The sequence below is a fragment of the Phalacrocorax carbo genome, chromosome 7 (genome assembly GCF_963921805.1).
Source record: "Phalacrocorax carbo chromosome 7, bPhaCar2.1, whole genome shotgun sequence".
In the NCBI taxonomy this organism is placed as follows: Eukaryota; Metazoa; Chordata; class Aves; order Suliformes; family Phalacrocoracidae; genus Phalacrocorax; species Phalacrocorax carbo.
The window spans coordinates 11,166,781-11,185,296 of NC_087519.1; the positions used below are offsets into that span (position 1 = coordinate 11,166,781).

The 18,516-nt window shown below is 41.6% G+C and overlaps 1 protein-coding gene across 4 annotated transcripts; it reads left to right on the forward strand.

Moving 5' to 3' along the window:
* The first annotated feature begins 1,451 nt into the window (after positions 1 to 1,451).
* LOC104040355 (lamin-B3) lies at positions 1,452 to 17,854 on the forward strand. 4 transcript variants are annotated; one of them, XR_010373732.1, is made up of 13 exons: positions 1,454 to 2,162; positions 6,583 to 6,739; positions 7,708 to 7,833; positions 8,701 to 8,871; positions 10,211 to 10,336; positions 10,459 to 10,679; positions 11,573 to 11,798; positions 12,710 to 12,817; positions 13,526 to 13,642; positions 13,738 to 13,845; positions 13,976 to 14,046; positions 15,652 to 15,683; positions 16,247 to 16,303. XR_010373732.1 is itself a non-coding variant. In XM_064456291.1 (12 exons), the coding sequence occupies exons 1-12, from the start codon at positions 1,798 to 1,800 to the stop codon at positions 16,302 to 16,304; spliced, it is 1,815 nt and encodes a 604-aa protein (XP_064312361.1). In that variant the 5' UTR covers positions 1,452 to 1,797; the 3' UTR covers positions 16,305 to 17,854. The 4 variants fall into 4 exon arrangements, 3 of the variants coding, with proteins under 3 accessions (XP_064312361.1, XP_064312360.1, XP_064312359.1); XM_064456291.1 differs by lacking the exon at positions 13,976 to 14,046 and having other exon boundaries at positions 1,452 to 2,162; positions 16,247 to 17,854; XM_064456289.1 differs by lacking the exon at positions 15,652 to 15,683 and having other exon boundaries at positions 16,247 to 17,854.
* Positions 17,855 to 18,516: the final 662 nt, after the last annotated feature.

Here is an 18,516-nt window from a genome sequence, read left to right on the forward strand (position 1 = left end):
CCACCTTCTGTTCTCACATAGGGAGAGTATGTGAAGAATATAAAAGACAAAACTAGCTCAGACTATTTTTAAACTATTTTTTTTCAGCTGTTTTTGTCTGCACTATTACAAAGCCTTGGCAGGCAAAGAAAATATTCTTGGAATAGCAGATTTCTTGCTTTGTTCTGCATCTGCTCCAAAACCATACAACTGCATCTGAACAGCTGGCCAATAGCATGCAACCATCAAACATGGCAATGACTGTATGATCACAGTGTTCTTTGTAGAGGACTGAGGTTTAAAAGCTGAAGTAAACCCTCAGATTTACACATCTTGGTCTCAGAGATACGTATTCAGATTTAAATCATACTTTTTATTTTTCTTTAATTGAGCTTTCTATTGGCAACAAAGAACAAACAAGTACTCATTATATCAAAATAAAAAACTGGAACTGCTCTGCAGAAAAGAATTTCCTGGTGCTGTTGCTAGGACTAGAACCAGAGGAGCTCAGTCTGGCCTTATGTCATTACCATGCTACATGTAGTTTTAGAGTTTTGAAATTGTGGGGGGGGGGTTTATACAAATGTGTAAAGAAGTTGAGAAAAAAACCTTGATGAGCATCCATTTCCTTCTATGTCATCATCTACTCTGTAACTTTGTATCCAGGTGTATAGATAACATAATCTAAAATCACCAGCTACAGTCTTGAGGCCACCCACGTTGTCCTCATGTGTTACATGCCTGCCAACCTATAAAGTAAAGTTTGAATTTACACCTACAACATTTATAAAATCTATCTTTACATTTAAGGAACTCTGAGAGGATGCCAAGGCTATTTTTCTGGGTAGGAAATAACATTGGCCTAACCTAAGCTCCTAAGTGAAGTTTCTTGTAACTGCTGCAGCAAACACCACAATTAACAGCTATACTAATGTTCAGAGATTTTTATGGTCATACTAAATGAGATCTGTATGGCACCTGCTCTCCAAAATGTGAGTAAAAAAGAAAAGGGTAAATTAATTAGCTGCTGGAAAAAACTGACAGCTATCACAGTACACATCACTACTAAAGAAGTGCTGAAGCAACTTGCTTATCAAACAATGATTTTTATAAAGTGTAATTAGTGTAAGGCTTTGCAGGCTGCTTCACACGTTTGTCTTGATGCAGGTTCCCTTTCCCCCTCCATTCTTCCTTCTGCTCACACATCAACTTTCACCCAAAACCGTAGCACTAGGATGGCTGACAGCCACCACGGCCTAACCCAAAAGCTAAAACCATCCACAAACACGCAAAAAACCAAACAAAAACAAATAAACAAAAAAGAGTGGGAACTCGCTTATTTCCATCAGCTGAACAAATCGCAGAAAACGAGGCAGAACAGGCAGAGCACTGACACGGCCGCACGCTGGAGCATGAACATCACTGCAGCTATCGTGTATCTTTTAAAATCCGGGATTATTTTTTTTTTCACCCCGACCCCTGGCACCGGTTTGGTAAAACCGCCGGGTTGCTGTAGGCTTTTCCAGAGAGATCCTTCCCCGCCCTCCCCTCCCCAGGCAGCACCATTGGACCGATGGGATGCAGCAAGGCACGTGTGGAAAATAAAGCAAAAAAAAATTAAAATAAAATAAAAGGAAGAAAAAACCCCTTTTTCCTGCGGGGAGCCGCCGGGGCCGGGGCGCGGGGAGCAGCCCTAGCCCTTTAACGGCCCACCCGCGGCGGCAGCTGGCCGCTATTTATAAGCCGCGGCGGCGGGCGCTGGGTGTCCTGCGCGGGGCGGTCCCGGTAGCGGCGGCAGGGCCCGGGCCGGAGGCTGCCATGGCCACGGCGCTCTCCTCCACACCGGCCAGCGAGAGCCGCTCCCTCAGCCGCGCCGCCGTCTCGCCGCTGAGCCCGACGCGGCTCACCCGGCTGCAGGAGAAGGAGGAGCTGCGGCAGCTCAATGACCGCCTGGCCGCCTACATCGAGCGGGTGCGGGCGCTGGAGGCCGACAAGTCGGCGCTGCAGCAGCGGCTGGCTGAGCAGGAGGCGGGCAGCGACCGGGAGCTGGGCAACCTGCGGCTCCGCTATGAGGCGGAGCTGGCCGACGCCCGCCGGGCGCTGGACGACATCGCCATCGAGCGGGCCACACTGCAGGTGGAGCTGGGCAAGATCGGCGAGGAGCACCGGCAGCTGCATAGCAGGTCGGTGCCCCGGCCCTTCCTCCCGCCGTACCTGCCGGGCCCCGGGCGGGTCTCCCCGCTGCGGACCACCCTGCTGCCGCGTCCTCTTGGGGCCCTTGCAGGGCGAGGGGGCGGGGGTGCTGCTTGCCAGCAGCTGTGTGTTGGGGAGGGAGGGCTCAGGGCTGTAGGGCGTCCAGGCTGTGGTGATACCCCAAAGATGTGGCCTAGTGAGGCTGGAGTATCTTGGATTAGTAGAAATACGAATGTCTGATCTGAAGATATGCTGTGGAGACATGGCCGAGAGTGCCTCCTGCTGCAGTGCTGCTGGGCTGCTTCAGCAACGGGCAGGGGAGCTCCTCCAGAGCTTGAGCTGTTGGATGGCCCTATAGGGATAGTGCTATGTGAGTGTATAGCTGACTGGGCTTGGCATCACACCTGTTGTCTACAAGCACTCAAGGAGCTGCTATGCTGGAAAGCATCTAGAAAGTTATGGGGGTATGGGAAGGAGTCTCTGTATGGAGTCAGTGCACATCTTTTTGGGGCTTTTTAGCACAGGAGTTGCCTAGAGGGGAATGCACAGAGAAGGTAGTTCTCTAAGCAGCGCAGCTTACCTGGTCTAGGCTGGTATGGCACAGAAAAGCCTAGTGGCTTTTAAGTCTTGATTTATACACTACTGGGATGAACTGCATACTGTTTCAGGCTTGACTTTCTTGTCAGCTGTGTATCTGGAGCCTGGAATCATCTTGTTGTCTAGCCCACTGTATGTGCAATCAAATCCTCCTGAAGGAGAGAAGATGATAGATAATGAAGGGGAGGGAACAAGTGTCCAATCCCAACAAGACTCCTTTATGGATATATACAGAGTGCTAGTATTGCTAGTAATTTTAGTGCCCCATTGTACTGCTAAATTAGTTACAGACTTGCAATATTTGGGTGTCCACAGGCCCTGTAAATCTCATTATAAACTGGTATCATACCACCTTTAGACACGAGCTTTTTTTATGCTTGTGTGGAGCAAATACTGCCTCCTCATAGACTCAGTAGGACTTAAGCAGCTATTCCACTTAGTAATAAAACATGTTTTTACTCTAAGCTCCTGTTTTCAGCTGCTTAGAAGCTTTTGGGCTTGTCTCATTCATGCTGGGTTTTGGCTTGTTGATCTGGTTCATAAATCTAACCAGCCACTTGAGTGGACAGTGAGGAGAGGGGTAATGCCAGTTCTAAAACTTTTCTGCTGCTCTTAGTATTTGTGTAACTCTGGCTTTGTTTACAAAGCTTCAGGCTTGGCAGGTATGCTATCCTCTGGACTGATTTTTGTATTACTATTTTTCTTTAAAGTAGCTAGGTCTTAGAAGTGATTAACTTTACAGCCCATGGGGAAATGATTAGTACATGCTGCTTTCTGAAAGGACTAGACTGAAGTCCTAATATTAATGAGTGTGTTGTATCTGGGCTGTCTAACTGCAAATGTCTCAGATGACTTGGAACAAACTACTTTGAGGGTATCGTGCCCTATATATATATACACTCTTTAAATAACCTGGAACTCTTATAGGATGGAATGTCACCAGATAACTTCCACACAGCATTAACTATTGGCTCTTATTAATCACTGATAAAGAGACTTACAGCTGCAGCAACAATGAAGTGTGCTTTTTTCTTGCTGCTTAGACAGTGGTAATTGGAAGTAGGCCAAAGACACTTGGGGAGGGGCAGTTGTGGATAAGCGTATCAGGTGGTTGAATTCAGAGCCTGAGGAAGGTCAAAGCAACTACAGTAGCACAGCAGGGAAAGACAAGACCGGTTTCTTTCTGCACCAGTGAGTATAGATGTGCATTTTGCTACTGAATCTGAAATATGTGGTGTAGCAAGATGAAGCTGTACGAATGAATTTGGTAAGTGTTGGTAACATCCTCTAGACTTGACAAACTGGAGTCTTTCAAACACGCCTCAATAATTTTGGTAAAATTATTTAAATTCTCCAGGTCAAGCATATGTGGCACCCTGATTTACAGGGAATATAATTGGCAGTACCTCCATTATTGCTTCAAATTGCCAGTCATTAAGCCATGCTTGGTTCTGGAATTGTTGCAATGTGGAATATTGCAGAGTACTATAACTGTTACTGCTTGCTGCATAGTAATGTAAAGTGGTGCTCTCAACACCAAACTTTGTTTAAAAGGGTAATAAATGCTCTTGTCAAAACCAGACTTGTTAAATTGCTGTTTTTCAAGATGAAATGGCTCACTTCAGGGATCTCTGAAAATATTTGTCAGGAAAGAATACAGGAAACCTGAACCTTGCTGTCAGAGGCCTGCATCAGGGAAGTGAACCATCAAACCACAGAGTTAAAACACAGATACTGACGGATTTTGAGTCTTGCATGCACTTTGCAGAATGAAAATTATGTTGCTGTAGGATGAAACAGTCAATATTCTCATTAAGTAGTGTTACTGATGTATTTGTTAATATCACAACTGATAAAATAAGTAGTAGTGGTAGCAGAGATCACAAAAGGAAGGTGGCTAATTCATACCTAGAAAAGAAAGAAACCTGTAAATACTAAAAAACCCCTACAACACATTACTGGGATAACAGTGAAAAAATAGTTACCTTTTTTCATAGTCTGAGTAAAGAATAAATAACCTCTGCCAGCAAAACATTGGGTTTTGCATCATGGTCACGAAGTATGAGACAGTCAACAAATGTCTATGAACAGCAGGGCTAGAAAAGGCCTTGAGCAAGAACCTGATGTATCCATGTGCCCCAGGCCTGTGCTGGACCCAGCTGTACCTGTATCCCTTCCAGCAGATGTTTGCATAATCTCTTTTAAATTCCAGATTATGGAGATTCTGGAATAACACCCCCAGGCAATGTGCTTCAGTATTGAACTACTGTTAGTTTCCTCTCCCTAACATCTAACCCAAATATTCCAGCCTGCAACTTCCTGTCTCTGCCACAACAGACATGGAAAACAGACTCCCTTGGTCTATGCAGCACTCTTTCATGTATGTGAAGACTGTTATATCTCCTGTCACTTCTCTTTTCTCTAGACTAAACAACCCTTACTTTTTTGCAGTCTTTCCTGCAGTCCAAGCTTTCTAGAGCTGATCACTCCTGCAGAATGACTTTGGACTCTCTCCAACTGGTCTGCTCAGTTATCAACTGGAAAACTCATTGTTGGAATTGTCACAGTTTAGCCACTTGGCAGAACAGATTTTGCTAAAATAAATTGAACACTTTACTCTTTGCAATCTCAAAGCTGAGTTCTGAGCAGGAAGTCAGACTCTGGATAGTGGTTAGGCGATTGCAAAGATTTTAGAGGTTAGAGCAATCTGGGAAAATATTGCTCCATTCTCTGACAGGAACTCACTGTGGGCCCAGCACCCCTCTGCTGTGGTGCCAAGTAAAACTTGCAACTTAACTGTGTTGGCTATTCAGGTGGTACCTGAGGGCTCTGTACCTGGGTATGTGTGCAAGGAAGTGGCCCTCTTCTGAAGTGAAAGCTTCTCTTGCCCTGTAACTCTGCAGTGGTGTGAAGGAGGGAAGAGTGTATGACCCTTTCTGACAGAGAAGTCCCCTGCATGGGTGCTGTGAGGGAAGGGTGGTTGCTGTGGGGGCAGGAGCTGAGGGGTGATGGGAGGCAAAGCCCCAGCTGGTGATGTGGGGCTGGCAAGGCCTGCTTGCCAAGGCTGGGCCAGTGGCTTCCTGGGGACAAAACTCCTGTTCTGTGGGCAGGAATCTTCCAGGAGGAGGAATGACAGCCTGTGGCAGCCAGAGCTGTGCTCTGCTCCTACCTGCAGAGGAGAGGGTGCTCTGTCCCCATGTGTGACCAGCACTGCCTGCCACCCTGCCTCAGGAAAGCAGGCCTCAAGCTGCTTGCACCTAGCTTGGCTGCCTGGGGCTGCTGCAGGGCCTTACCAGGAGGGATCTGCCTCCACTCCAGGGAAGAGGAGTGTGTGGGGCTCTGAGCCCTGGGGCCATAGCAGGTGTGTGTTTTAATGGCTGGTAGGTGCTTTGCCAGGAAGTTGGTGGTGGCCTTTGCTGCTGAAAGGAGATGTCTGTGTGAGCGGCTTGTTCAGTGGTAGCAGGTTGCTGGTCTGGTGAACTATGCCTGTGAGTATGACTGGTGTGGAGATGGTGGCCTGTGCTGTCCCTTCCCTCTCCATTTGGTAATGCCGTGGAAAATGGCTGGCTTCTGCACAGGGTTCGCACAAAACAAGCTGAAAACTGGGTCAGAAATCTTTCTGGTTAAACAAATGATACTTGTCTGAGGGGCCTGTCTGGTTTGTTTTACAGCTGACCCTATGCTCTCGGCACAAGTGTGAACTAACCTCTCTTCTGTTTTAGTTCTGCCACAGACCCTGTGAAGGTAAACACATTAAAAACAAACTTTCTCCCCACAAGCTGCAACTTATGAGTGTAAAACTTTCATTTACAGGAGTTCAAAAAAAGAAGCTGATTTAAACCTGGCACAGGCTCGTATGAGAGACCTTGATGCTCAGCTGAATGCAAAGGAAGCTGACTTAGCAACAGCTTTGAATGAGAACCGAAGTTTGGAGAAGGACCTTCGTGAATTAAAGGATCAAGTAGTCACTGTAAGACTTGTTCCTGAAATTTCAACTTTTTGTGTTTTCCTGAAGCTATTGCTTGGTTTTCCCCAACTAGTTACCAAGATTTAAAAGCAGGGAAAGACTTACAGCAATGCCAGGTGGACAAAAACATTTCTGCAATCTTGCTGAACACAAATGCTACTGATAGTTGGTCTGTTAAAACTTCTACCTGTGGTAGGTACCATTTGATTCTAGTCTATGACCACAGTATGTAATGTTCCTTGTTCTAAGGACAAAGTAAGCTGAAATGTGTTGTACTGCTATAGCCCCTGTAGCATTCTCTAATGTGTTAGCAAAGGGAGCATTTGATGGACCCTACTTCACCATGCTTAAATCTAGGTAGAATAAATAAGTTCTGACTACTTTTTTTTGTAGGCTCTTGTGCTACTAGAATGAACTCTGCTTGAGCTGCTACTCTGTCAATGCATTTCTAAGAGCATAGCTTTAGTATCTTTGTGCATTAATGTAATCATTGAATAAGCTAATTTCAAATCTTTAGGATGCAAACTTAAACCCCAAACTTGTATCATTAAAGCAGCACGCTTCAACTGGAAATGTGTAATAGTTTGTCAGCATAGCTTGTTATATCTGGAGGACTTCACTTGTTAAGGATCAAACAGATTATATTGAAAATTAGGGAGAAGTTTGGAATACTTAGTGTTGTGAAGGGGAGGAATGTACATGCAGTTGATTCAGAAGTCTAGTTTGAGGAATCAAACTTAGGTGGTGGGATTAAGGGCTGCTGTATACTTGCCTTGTGGGAAATCTGGTCTACATAATTACATAGGATTCTTTGTTGCTAATATGCTGAAATAAGAACTTAGAGTAACCAACTTCACTTAGGCAGTGTGTTTTGCTGTGGGAATGAAGTTGAATGACCTGTAGTAAGTTGACTATCTTAATTTGGAAAATGACCTCTTAATTTTTATTACCCTCATGTTTGTCTTTTCTAGCTGGAGCTGTCATTGGAAGATACCAAAAAGCATCTCCACAGTGAAATGTTGAGGAGGGTGGACCTGGAAAATCATATGAAAACTCTGCAGGAACAAATGACGTTCCAGAAGCGCCTTCATGAAGATGTATGTTTTAGCTTATTAACAAGGATTTTTTTAGGTGTCCATGATCCCTGGATGCACTTAAAAGCAATGTTAAGATGTGCTTTATCCTTAAAAAGGTAACTAGCTGAGTCAACCTATGACAGTCCACCAGCCAATAAAATCCACCTAACTAGGAAGACTTCAAGAAAGTACACAACCTCATGTTAACTGGCATAGTACCGATAGGTATCTGGAATATGAGATAATTTTCTCAGGCTGCACTTCTGAAGGTAACTACAATCCCAATATACTATTTTGTGTAACTGAAAGTCCATATATTACAGTTAAATGATTCCCAGATGTTTGCTAATAATCAAAGAAGTTAAATCTCCTTTAATAAGCAACTTAAGTATTAAAGAAGTAGGGAACATATCAAAGGTGTCTGGTAATCTTTGTGTGAGCAGTCAGTATATAGAACTAAAACATGTGCATGTAAACCAACTTCCTTCTGACTGGAAGAAATTTCAAAGTGTGTCGTTTAAGTGACAGAGACTTCCAATTTCTCAAACCAACCGCTATTACTTCACTTACTCTGTTTTATTCAAAAAGTAACAGTGCTTAAAGAAACAGAAGTGTATATGCATGTGCTCTAAGTAACGCAAAGCAGAGAAATCAATCTAGCTCAAAGAAATAGTCTTAAAATTATATACAAAATACTGCATTATTGGTTTAATCAATGTTGTCAGTGAGGAAGCAAAACAACCCAGTGCAGCTAGAAAGGTGGAAGTACTGTGCACTCAGTGATAAATCTGCTTCAATATTGAATGACTTGTTAAGCTGGTACAGTAAGTCCAGTCTCAAATCAAACTGTATTGACTTGCTTATTCTCTGAGAAATTTCTTCTCCTAGGAGCTTAAGGAGGCAAAAAGAGTCCATGAGATCAGGATAGCAGAAATAGAGTCTGGCCGTCAGAGAGAGCTTGAGAGTAAGCTCTCGGATGCTCTGCAGGGGCTCAGAAAACATCATGAAGAACAAATTCAAGCATACAAAGAGGAGCTGGAGCGAACATTTGGTGCAAAAGTGAGTAGTCTGTAAAGGATGCTAATAAAAGAAAGCTTAAGTTGTCTGCACCATGATATGATAAAAGTCACGCTAGCATAAATAGCTGACTGATGGAGACCTTGCATTCTGTGCAGAGCTTCTTCACATAGGTTGTTCTGGAATTTTGAAGCAGTGTCAGATTTAACAGTAGAACTTCTATGAACAAATGGTCCCAAACAAAACTGGTTCAAGCATAAATATTGCCCCTTTGGGGAGCAATTGGAATGGCTAATGTAATAAAGTTGATCATAGTACAGACTTCTGAAACATGAGAACTTGTCCGACAAATTCAGGACCAAGGTGTATGATGTTTGTATTGAGTGATTTCAGTATATTGAATAAAATTTCATCTACTGATTATAGTGTTACTAAAATGCATGGAATAAGGTGGTACTACAGTTCTACAAGAGCACTTTTAAATGTAAGAGTGCAAATATCCCTTTCCAGTTGCTAGTACTGGATAAGGGGGAGAGGATGGCTATGGAAGTAGCTTGACAGTTTGTCTTCCAGATCTGGTCTGTTACCTCTTTCCCAGCATTAGCCACATATGCAGGAAAAAGTAATACTTTAGGCTTATACTCTTGGTAGGTAAGATCCATCAGGTTTCTGGGTTGGTTGTAGTGTATTGGTATCTTAAGCCTTCTTTAATACTCGGTGCAAAATCACATGATCTGTTACTTCTCTCAATGAGTATGTGTGTTCATTTCTTCCTGGTTCTTCTGGCTTTCTCTATACTCCGACTTAGATGCCAACTCAGTGAATTCCTTTGGATGCTTCTGTCCAGGTTTCCACTGGAAATCTTGTGAGTGCCTCTTGTAGGAGCATGGCTGTACTTCATCCTTTCTTGGAACACCTCAAGATTGAATTGCTCTAGAAATAGCTCAGTGCTGCTTATAGTGATGCAGGAACTGCTTAGTATTAGAACTTCTGGGGAAGAGCAATAGTTTGATAAGCACACCTAATATCCTGTAGCCCCGTGCTTTGAGAAGCAGCTTCTAAGCATATTCTCCATTGTTCTTCTGGAGAATCAATTTACATAATAGCTATACAATGTCTTCATGCATCTGTAACTGAAATATCCTAATCCAGCAATTTTCACTACCTGATTGTTGCTGACTTTCTGACATGAATGTCAAACTTGTGTAAATCTCCCTGAAAAGCAATGAAAAACTTTCTGACCTGGACTTTATTGGTATCTGTACACTTAAGTAAAACATAACTATTTCCAGATGTAACAGCTGGAAATTACTTAGTTTTCCTTCCTTGTTTAAAATACGAGGTCTTAAACAACTCATTACTAACAGTGACTTATCCATAGGTGGAGAATGCCCAACTATCTGCAGCAAAAAATAGTGACCTTGCCAATGCTGCTCGGGAGGAACTGATGGAAACGAAGTTGAGAGTTGATTCTCTGACATCTCAAGTTAATCAGTATCAAAGCCAGGTACTATCTCTATTTGTATATCCTTAGAATTATTTTAATTTAGATACCCAATTCAAAATACTGGCCTCTTCTCTCTAATCTTTAGTTATGGTTTAACTGATTCTCCCTGACCTTAATTTTAGAATGTTGCTTTGGAGAACAGAATAAGGGAGCTACAGGAGACACTAGATTATGATCGTGATCTCCATCGAAGGCGTATGGCTGAAAAGGAGAAAGAAATGGTACAAGCCCAGCAGCAGGCACAAGCACAGCTGGAAGAATATGAGCACCTCTTAGATGTGAAACTGGCTCTAGATCTGGAAATAAATGCCTACAGAAAGATGCTGGAAGGAGAGGAACAGAGGTAGGCTATGACAAGATCCTCTCATGGATGGAGTCACTGTCCCTGGAGGTGTTTTTAAAAAAAAAAACAAAACCACAAACCAAAAAACTACCACATGTGTAAACATGACACTTGAGGGCATGGTTTAGGAGGCATGGTGGTGTTGGGTTGATGCTTGGACTTGATGATCTTGGAGGTCTTTTCCAACCTTAACAATTCTGTATGAGGACTTGCTTCATCTAAGATCTCTACACTAATTAGCCATATATTCTTCAGAATGTGGAGGAGGCAAGAAATAAATATTAAGTATGTGATTAATGCCACAACATAGTTCTTGAAGCATAATTTTCTGTAGATGGTATTTATATCCCACATCCACTACATGGTGTAGTAAGATGAAGTAACCTGATAAACCCAAATAATGAAAGGTCAGTGGTCCACTGGACACCCCTCCCTGGAATTAAACTTTCTCAAAGCTTTGTGCTACATCCTAGAGATATATCAAAGACAGTGCTCAAGCTTAATGAATGAAACTGGGAAATTGTATCAACTCCTAACTATCCAGATGCTGCCTGGTGAGAACAACATGAACTCAATACACGCTAAGAAGGGTCAAAGTCTTAAACTACTTCTGCTGAAGATTGTGTCTGTAGAGACTTTAAAGGAATACCTACTGCAGTTGGGAATCTTTTCTTATCAACATAAGCTTGCTCTGAACTCTAGGGCTGGGGCTGTCTTCCAAACTTAACAAGCTACCTAGCTACTTGTGCCAGTAAAAATAAAATTTTATATTCAAGACTTCACGGAAAGCTTGCATATAAGAAGCTGTTATGCTTGGCTGTAGTGGGAGGGTAGGAGTGAGAAGAAATAAGCACATCAGATACTCAAGTGAATGTTATCTGACTCCCTTCTAGGCTAAAGCTGTCACCCAGTCCATCCTCACACAGCACTGCAACTCAAGCAACAAGTCAAGGGCGGCGGTTCCTGCATGGGAAAAAAAGGAAAATTAAAGAAGCCAAAAAGAAAGGGCATAGCACTGGATTTAAGACTGTTCAGCATGCTTCATCTTCTGGAAGTGTATCTATTGAAGAAATTGATGCAGATGGGAAATTTGTCAGGCTTAAAAACAACTCCGATGAGGTACTTCTATTCATTCAAGTCTGCGTGGCCTCTGTTACAAAGTATGACTGCTTGTGAACTGACTTGTAGCTTAGTGAGAGATGACAAAAGGGAAGGATGAAGAGAGGAGGGAAGAGTACTGCCAGACTAAATACAAGCTGGGGACTTCTCAGATAACCTGGCTGCTGTCAAGAGAAGACTAGAGACTGATTTTTTTTTGTACTGCAGGTGTTTTGTTCACAGGGATGTGTGAGAGGTGCACTGGGTACTATGATGCAGAAATCTACTACCTTCAGCTGTTTCTCATTAGATTCAGGCTAGCACTATCAGAATTACTGCTTGTCCTCAAACTAAATAAGGTGCTTAGTAAATTGGATAATGACAGCTTCTTATTACTTAGAAATGCTTAGAACAGCTAAAAGGGTGAATAGAGCTGACAGTGTCTAATCCATGTAGAGGGTTTATCTGACCAATTAGATAATTCTTTGACTAGTTTAGTCTGCAAATCCAGACTTATTAGAATTAATCCTCAGAGCTCCAAAACTTGTGGCTGGTAGCTTAGCGACTTCAGCCTGAGATACCTTAAACTGTCATAGGCCACTATGCATGGATATATATATAGCCCAAGTTGGTAAATAGGCATGGCCAACTTCATTTTTCAGAATCTCCCTGGTAAAGAGCATCATGAGCCCCCTTCAACAGAAGGTAAGAATAGATGTGCCTGAACTTATGGGACTAAGACTAATCCTAAGGAGGTACTGGGAGAAATCATAGGGAGGCTTTAATGGAAACTCAAAGGCTTCCTCAAAATTGATCAGATTCTTGTAAGCTACAGGAGTGGGACTAAAAGTGACCTTGAGTCTAGAATGAACCTTGCACTTGTATGATATGGTGTTGGTCTGTAATGCTGAGAGAAATTTCTTGTCCCACAGGATCAACCACTACATGGATGGGTGTTAAGAAGACATCTTGGAAGTGTGTCAGATGTAACATACAAATTTCCTTCACATTTTACTCTTCAGGCAGGCCAAGTAGTTACAGTAGGTAGTGGTTTTGTAAAACTTAGAGCTCTGTTCTTGTTGTGTTTAGATGGCAATAGAGATTTATGGAATAAGGAAAGCTGAACTGATACTGCAAGTGCCTAAAGAACTAAAATCCTTCTTTTATGTGGAGAGGGAGATAGAAAAAATCCTTGGAACAACTTGGTCTGAAATGCCAATTAAGTTTCTAAAACTAGATCTTGGACTGAACTTGGATAATCCCAGATTGGGATGTGCTGTTATTATGAACAGAATCAATATATTCCAGTTTATTCATAGGGTTCCCCATACTCCTGTGATTTGATACAAGTTGTGCAAAGACTTTCACTATTACTAAAAGCTTTAGCCTGTTTTAGCTCAGTAATGCTGAGCTCATGGTTTATGGTACTAAGCTAAATATTAGCTCTAAAATCATACTCTAAGTACATTTAGATAGTGATCAGAGCGCCTAATTCTGCACTCCAAACTCTGTACAAGCTTGCTCAAGAGATCTGTGAGTGACCCCAGGCTAGAGGCTATCTTAAATACACAAATTGCTGCCATGAAGATGTCTGTCTATGGCTTGGCTCTGTGACTCATAGAATGCATGTTCAAGCAAGGCTACCTTTATGTCAGGTAGAAGCTGTTAACAGCCTTCTCTGCGCTGTTTTAGACTGAATCCTAATGTAACTCAAGCAAGATTCCTCAGAAACTCTAAATCTGTTGCAGATCTGGGGTGCAGCTGCTGGTGTAAGCCCAGGTCCTAGTGATCTGGTCTGGAAGTCTCAGAAGTCTTGGGGAACTGGGGATAATATTGGCGTTACCCTCATCACAGATGATGGTGAGGTAAGCAAGATAATAGCTTTGACTCCCCTAACGCTAAACTGGTTTAATGTGTGTATTTCTTGAGGGTTCTTGGTGGCAATTCAATTGTATTCTAGGAACTTGCAGAGAGGAAGATAATGCATGTACCCAGAAGAGAAGAAAGTGGTGAGCAAGATGATGATTATGAAGAAATAACTGAGAGTGAAATGGAGTTACCATCTCGGGTAAGCTGCCTGAAGTTTAATTACATGCTATCGACGGAATTATTCAATGGCCACTTTTCATTATTGTATGAAAATACTTCCTTGAGTACTATCCATATCCTACAACTCTCAACGTTTTTCTTGATGTCAGACTAAAAGAAGAAGAAAAAAGAAATGTTGTTTGGTTTCATGATAGTGGTTCCAGTGAGCATCCTTAAGCAGGTGAGATGGTGAGAATCATGCTTGTCATCTCATAGAAAACTTGCTTCATTAACAGTGCTGCAGTCTCTTGTCCAATGTAGGATGTAGCTTGCATGGCTTTGCATCAGAAGTGGAATTAGTGTTTTGTTCATTCTCTGGATGAACATGATCCAATAGTAGCATTAATTGTCTGGTCTCTTACTACTCACAGACTGAAAAATACTAGCTTTAATGTCTGTTCTATCTAAATATCTGACTATGAATAAACTGTGAAAGCTGTTACCCCAAGAACAGAATGCAAACACTAACTAGAAATATCTTATTTCTGTGGGATGAAGTGACATGTCTGACACTTTAAACAGTATCCCTGACTTGCTATTAAAATAACTTAAATTCACACTGGAGAAACCTAATATTTCTGTTCAAAAGTATTTATTGAAAGGCTGAAATTCAAGTTCCTAGTGTATTGATTGCTTAAGTCCCTCTTAAATTCAAGCATGAGTTTGAGGCACTTCTGTTCCAGCTCATTTCCAGGAACTACTTTGTCTTATTTTGCACAGCAAAATAAGAATCTTAGCCTTGCTTCAGTCACAAATACTCCATTTAATGCCTGCCAAGTGGAACTTCAGCACAGATGCAGGTCATGTTAATGGAATTAACATAGCCAAATAGAAAAAGCATGTTTTGCCTTTGATACACTTAACCCTTTGGCTACAACTTGCATGTGGTAATGCCCTGTGAAAGACACTTCAGGCCCTCTAAATGGCTTTTGACTGACCATATTACAAGTCTGAACTTATGTGTATTGAATACTACTAGTCAGGTATCCTTAATTGCTGAAGTAGTCTTTAAAGGGCTTTAAACTGGTTCTAATTGAACAATTATGGTCTGTACTTAACTCTTGAATTGGTTTGTTTCTTGACTTGGAATAGGATGAAGGCCCTAAGTGCAAGGGGATGCCTAGCTAAAAATTTATTCCTCCCCTTCTGCTGACACAGCATGTTGAGCTACCGTAGCCCTTGCTAAAACTGATCCTACACAGTTAGGAGGACTTGCATCCTACTGTACTAGGTCTTAAAGCCACCACCATTTCGTAGATGATTTCATAATATACCTATCTGAAAATGTAAAAGTACCTTAGTACTGTCTTTCTGAAGAAAATGTACCTCAGAACAGGCAATTACAGCCTGATACTTCGTTCTTTCCTTGTCCTTCTTTCAAACAGAAAATCTGGATACATTTCTATCATAATACCACCTGGCTTAAAGGATGTTTATCAAAGTCTCCTGACTTACGTGCACATTCTTGTAATATTTTCAGTCCCTCACTGAAGGAGGGTGAGACCCTCTTAAATAGGCTATTGAGAAAGGATCTATGATGCTGTCCTGGCCTTTGGGCTCTTAATGCATAGCTACGCCAAAACAGTTGAAGTAACACCAATGGAAGCTTTAGGCTTATGAAGAGTCTTAACTGATACAAGCTTCTTTTTGTGTTTGGAGTAGGGCCTCTCCAAGCTTTTTTTTAAAGGCTCTTTATTTGAATTGGCTAGTAATATGGCTTGTTTGGCAATCAATGATGGAAAGTAAAAGTAACTTTTTTTCTTACACCTCTAATCTGTTTTATCAGCAACTTTACAATACAGTTGTGTGCCACTTATGGTAAGAAACAATTCTAATACTCCCACTCCAATGTTAATGTGATTCCTGTCTGCTGAATTTCTGTCGAACTTTTGCCTCTAGTACCTATATACTTCTGCTGCTTTGGTAGTACTGAAATAAAGGCAGCTTAATAAAAAAGTTAACTTTTTGCATGCAGTAAAATGATTCAAAGAAAGCATGCTGTGCTTTAAAGGCAGGCAGGGTTTCCATGGGGTTTGCTCCTGCCTTTACTATCCTAACTAGTGTAGCATGAATCTGCATGGCAGTTAGGTTTTGATACTTCAGACCTGAGGTACTGACAGCTTGATAGCCTTTCCTTAAGGAAGGCATAGGCTGCTGTATTGCATGGACTCAAATTCTTAAAAGCTTGTTCTCTTTTTCTTCCCCCATCTCCAAACCATCTAGTATAGTTAAGTTATTGAAAATCTGCTTCACTTTTTAACTATATCTACAAAACACACACAAAAAAAATCACCTATGAGGATCAAGTAGTTAACCAGCAATAAATACTAAGTTTGTACATGTGCTAATTAGCCTAATGCCTTCATGTTTCATTTCTGCAGCAAAGTGAGGATTCTAGCTGTTCTATCATGTAATGTGGACAAAGAGATGATCATCTGAAAACACTTAATCCCAGGTGACATAGACAATGTGTTTTGGTATCTTCTGCAATATATGGAACTTGGAATTCACACCTCCCATCTGACCTCTTCGTAAGAAACATTGTCCGTAACATGATGGAATTTCCTACCTTCTGATACTGGAACCTGTCCATGGATTCACTGATATAAAGAGGAGTAGAACACAAGCTCCATGTGAACTTATTTTTACTTTAACCCAAGGATCTGGTTTCCATGACCTGCTGAAACAGAAGGGGGTATAGAGTTTACAAAACTTCTGAACATATGCCCTAGAAGGATGCTAAATACTTGACAGTGACCAGGAGGCTGCCTCAGCTTTCTCAATATTCTGCTATGGTGTTTCTCTAAAGGTAACCTCTGTACTGTTTCAAGCCTGAGTGTGAAACTACATAGACCAGATCACACCCTAGCTTGCACCTTAAGCAAGTCTGAACTTGGATGAAGTAAAACATTATCCTGAAATGTGCTGAACGTCTGAAACGTTTCCTGCTCGGATCCTGATGCTGAAATATATGAAACTGGTCTAGATGACTTGCTAGACAACTTCTTAGAGTGAAACATTTTAAAATTAAAAGTTGTAAAAAAAAATTCTTGTCTTATTAAATGTACTGTTTCTGTATTCTAGCACCTGGAACTCTACCAGTTTTGGTATTGTATGTTCCTAGATACAGTGTATCGTAGCATAGCTGTATCAACCTTAACTTGGACAGATGTATCCTATAAATGTGAAAGAGCATCTCATTCCAACAGAGAAGGTACTGTAACTAGTAATATTAGCACTGTTTGGTCCCAACAAGCCAGCTTTCTAAGGGGCTAGGAAAAAAGCCCATGTGGAAACAAAAACCAAAACCAGAAAGCACCAACTGTAGTAAAGGTACCTCAAAAATATCTGCTCTTAGAGTTCTTATATACCAAACCTCTGTGCAGTCTGCAGTACCCCTTTGTGTATGTCTAATGGGGCAGCTGGGGAATACTGTCTATTGGCCAGTATGGAATTTAGTGTAACTTTAATAGCTCTATAGTCCATGTAAAGCCTGACCTACAACCCTCAGAAACAAGGCAGTCAGCCTCTGGGGCCACTGCATTAAATTATTCTTAGTGTCTTTTTACTAAAATGCTTACCTGCTGGCTCCAGGGTAAAGAAAGGGCCTTGATGAACCACATAAAGTACGCTTCTCCTTAAGAGCCTGAGGGTAGGGGAGCAGCTGAGATGGCAGAATTCTCCAAATGCTGGAAGAGTTTTTTTTGACTGCCTCTTACCTTGGCAAACTATTTGGTTCTGAATTTAAGGTCTGTTGTGTATTAGGATGCAGTTGTAAAGGTGAGGCTTTCCTTATACTAGCTTAAATTCTCAAGTTATTTAAGAAGTCTAGTTTTGAGACATCAAGAATAGATGCTGGTTTAATACTTGCATTTTAGCAGATCTGCCTTGTACCTTATGGCCCATATTAGAAGTGTTGCTATAACCTTGCTATATTTATCTTGATTTCTTAAAACTTTTTTTAACTATTAAAGATATTTTTCATGCATTAAAAAGCAGTCTTGGACTTTATCTGCAGGATAAATAATAATGTTCTGTTTGCTCATGGATCTTAGTTGAGTGTCTCGAGACTGTGAAGCAATAAAACTGGTGAGCTTAGGGAAGAAACCTTCAGAAAGACACAGTGAAGAACTGAGTGCTAAATATAAGCTGAAGTGCTATGAATCTGACTTTAGAGGAAACTTCAGTATTTTGAATGAAACCTTTCCATAGCACAAGGGAAGGATGGTATTAAGCACCAACCATGAAAGGCCTGAAGTAGCGTACAGGTCTTGATGGGAAAAAGCAGTGGTATGTACAGGATGTTGTTTGGCAAACACTTGATGGTCCAGGAAATGAGATCTACTTATGTTTACTCAACTATGCAACCTACTAGCCAGTTCATGAAACTTGTTCTTAGCATACAATCTTAAAAAGGCAGCTATTGAGTCAATTCTCTGTGATGGATACTGTTGGGTAAATTGTCTTTCTCATAGGAAACAAACCATCTTTAAGGTTTGCTATGACCTTTCTATATACTGTATCCTAATCAATAACAGTACAGCTCCCTTGACTTACTTATGGCTTACTACTTCTGCAATAGCTACTTCTGTTAGAAGAGACATCTGTTACAGCTGACCAGGAGCGCTATGCTAAATGGCAACTGGCCTAT

Excerpts from the sequence above, each read along its gene's own strand:
- LOC104040355 (XM_064456291.1), top strand. The coding sequence starts at position 1,798 with ATGGCCACGGCGCTCTCCTCCACACCGGCCAGCGAGAGCCGCTCCCTC. Across the intron at positions 6,740-7,707 it reads TAAAGGATCAAGTAGTCACT|CTGGAGCTGTCATTGGAAGA; the intron begins GTAAGACTTGTT and ends TGTCTTTTCTAG. Across the intron at positions 7,834-8,700 it reads AGAAGCGCCTTCATGAAGAT|GAGCTTAAGGAGGCAAAAAG; the intron begins GTATGTTTTAGC and ends TTCTTCTCCTAG.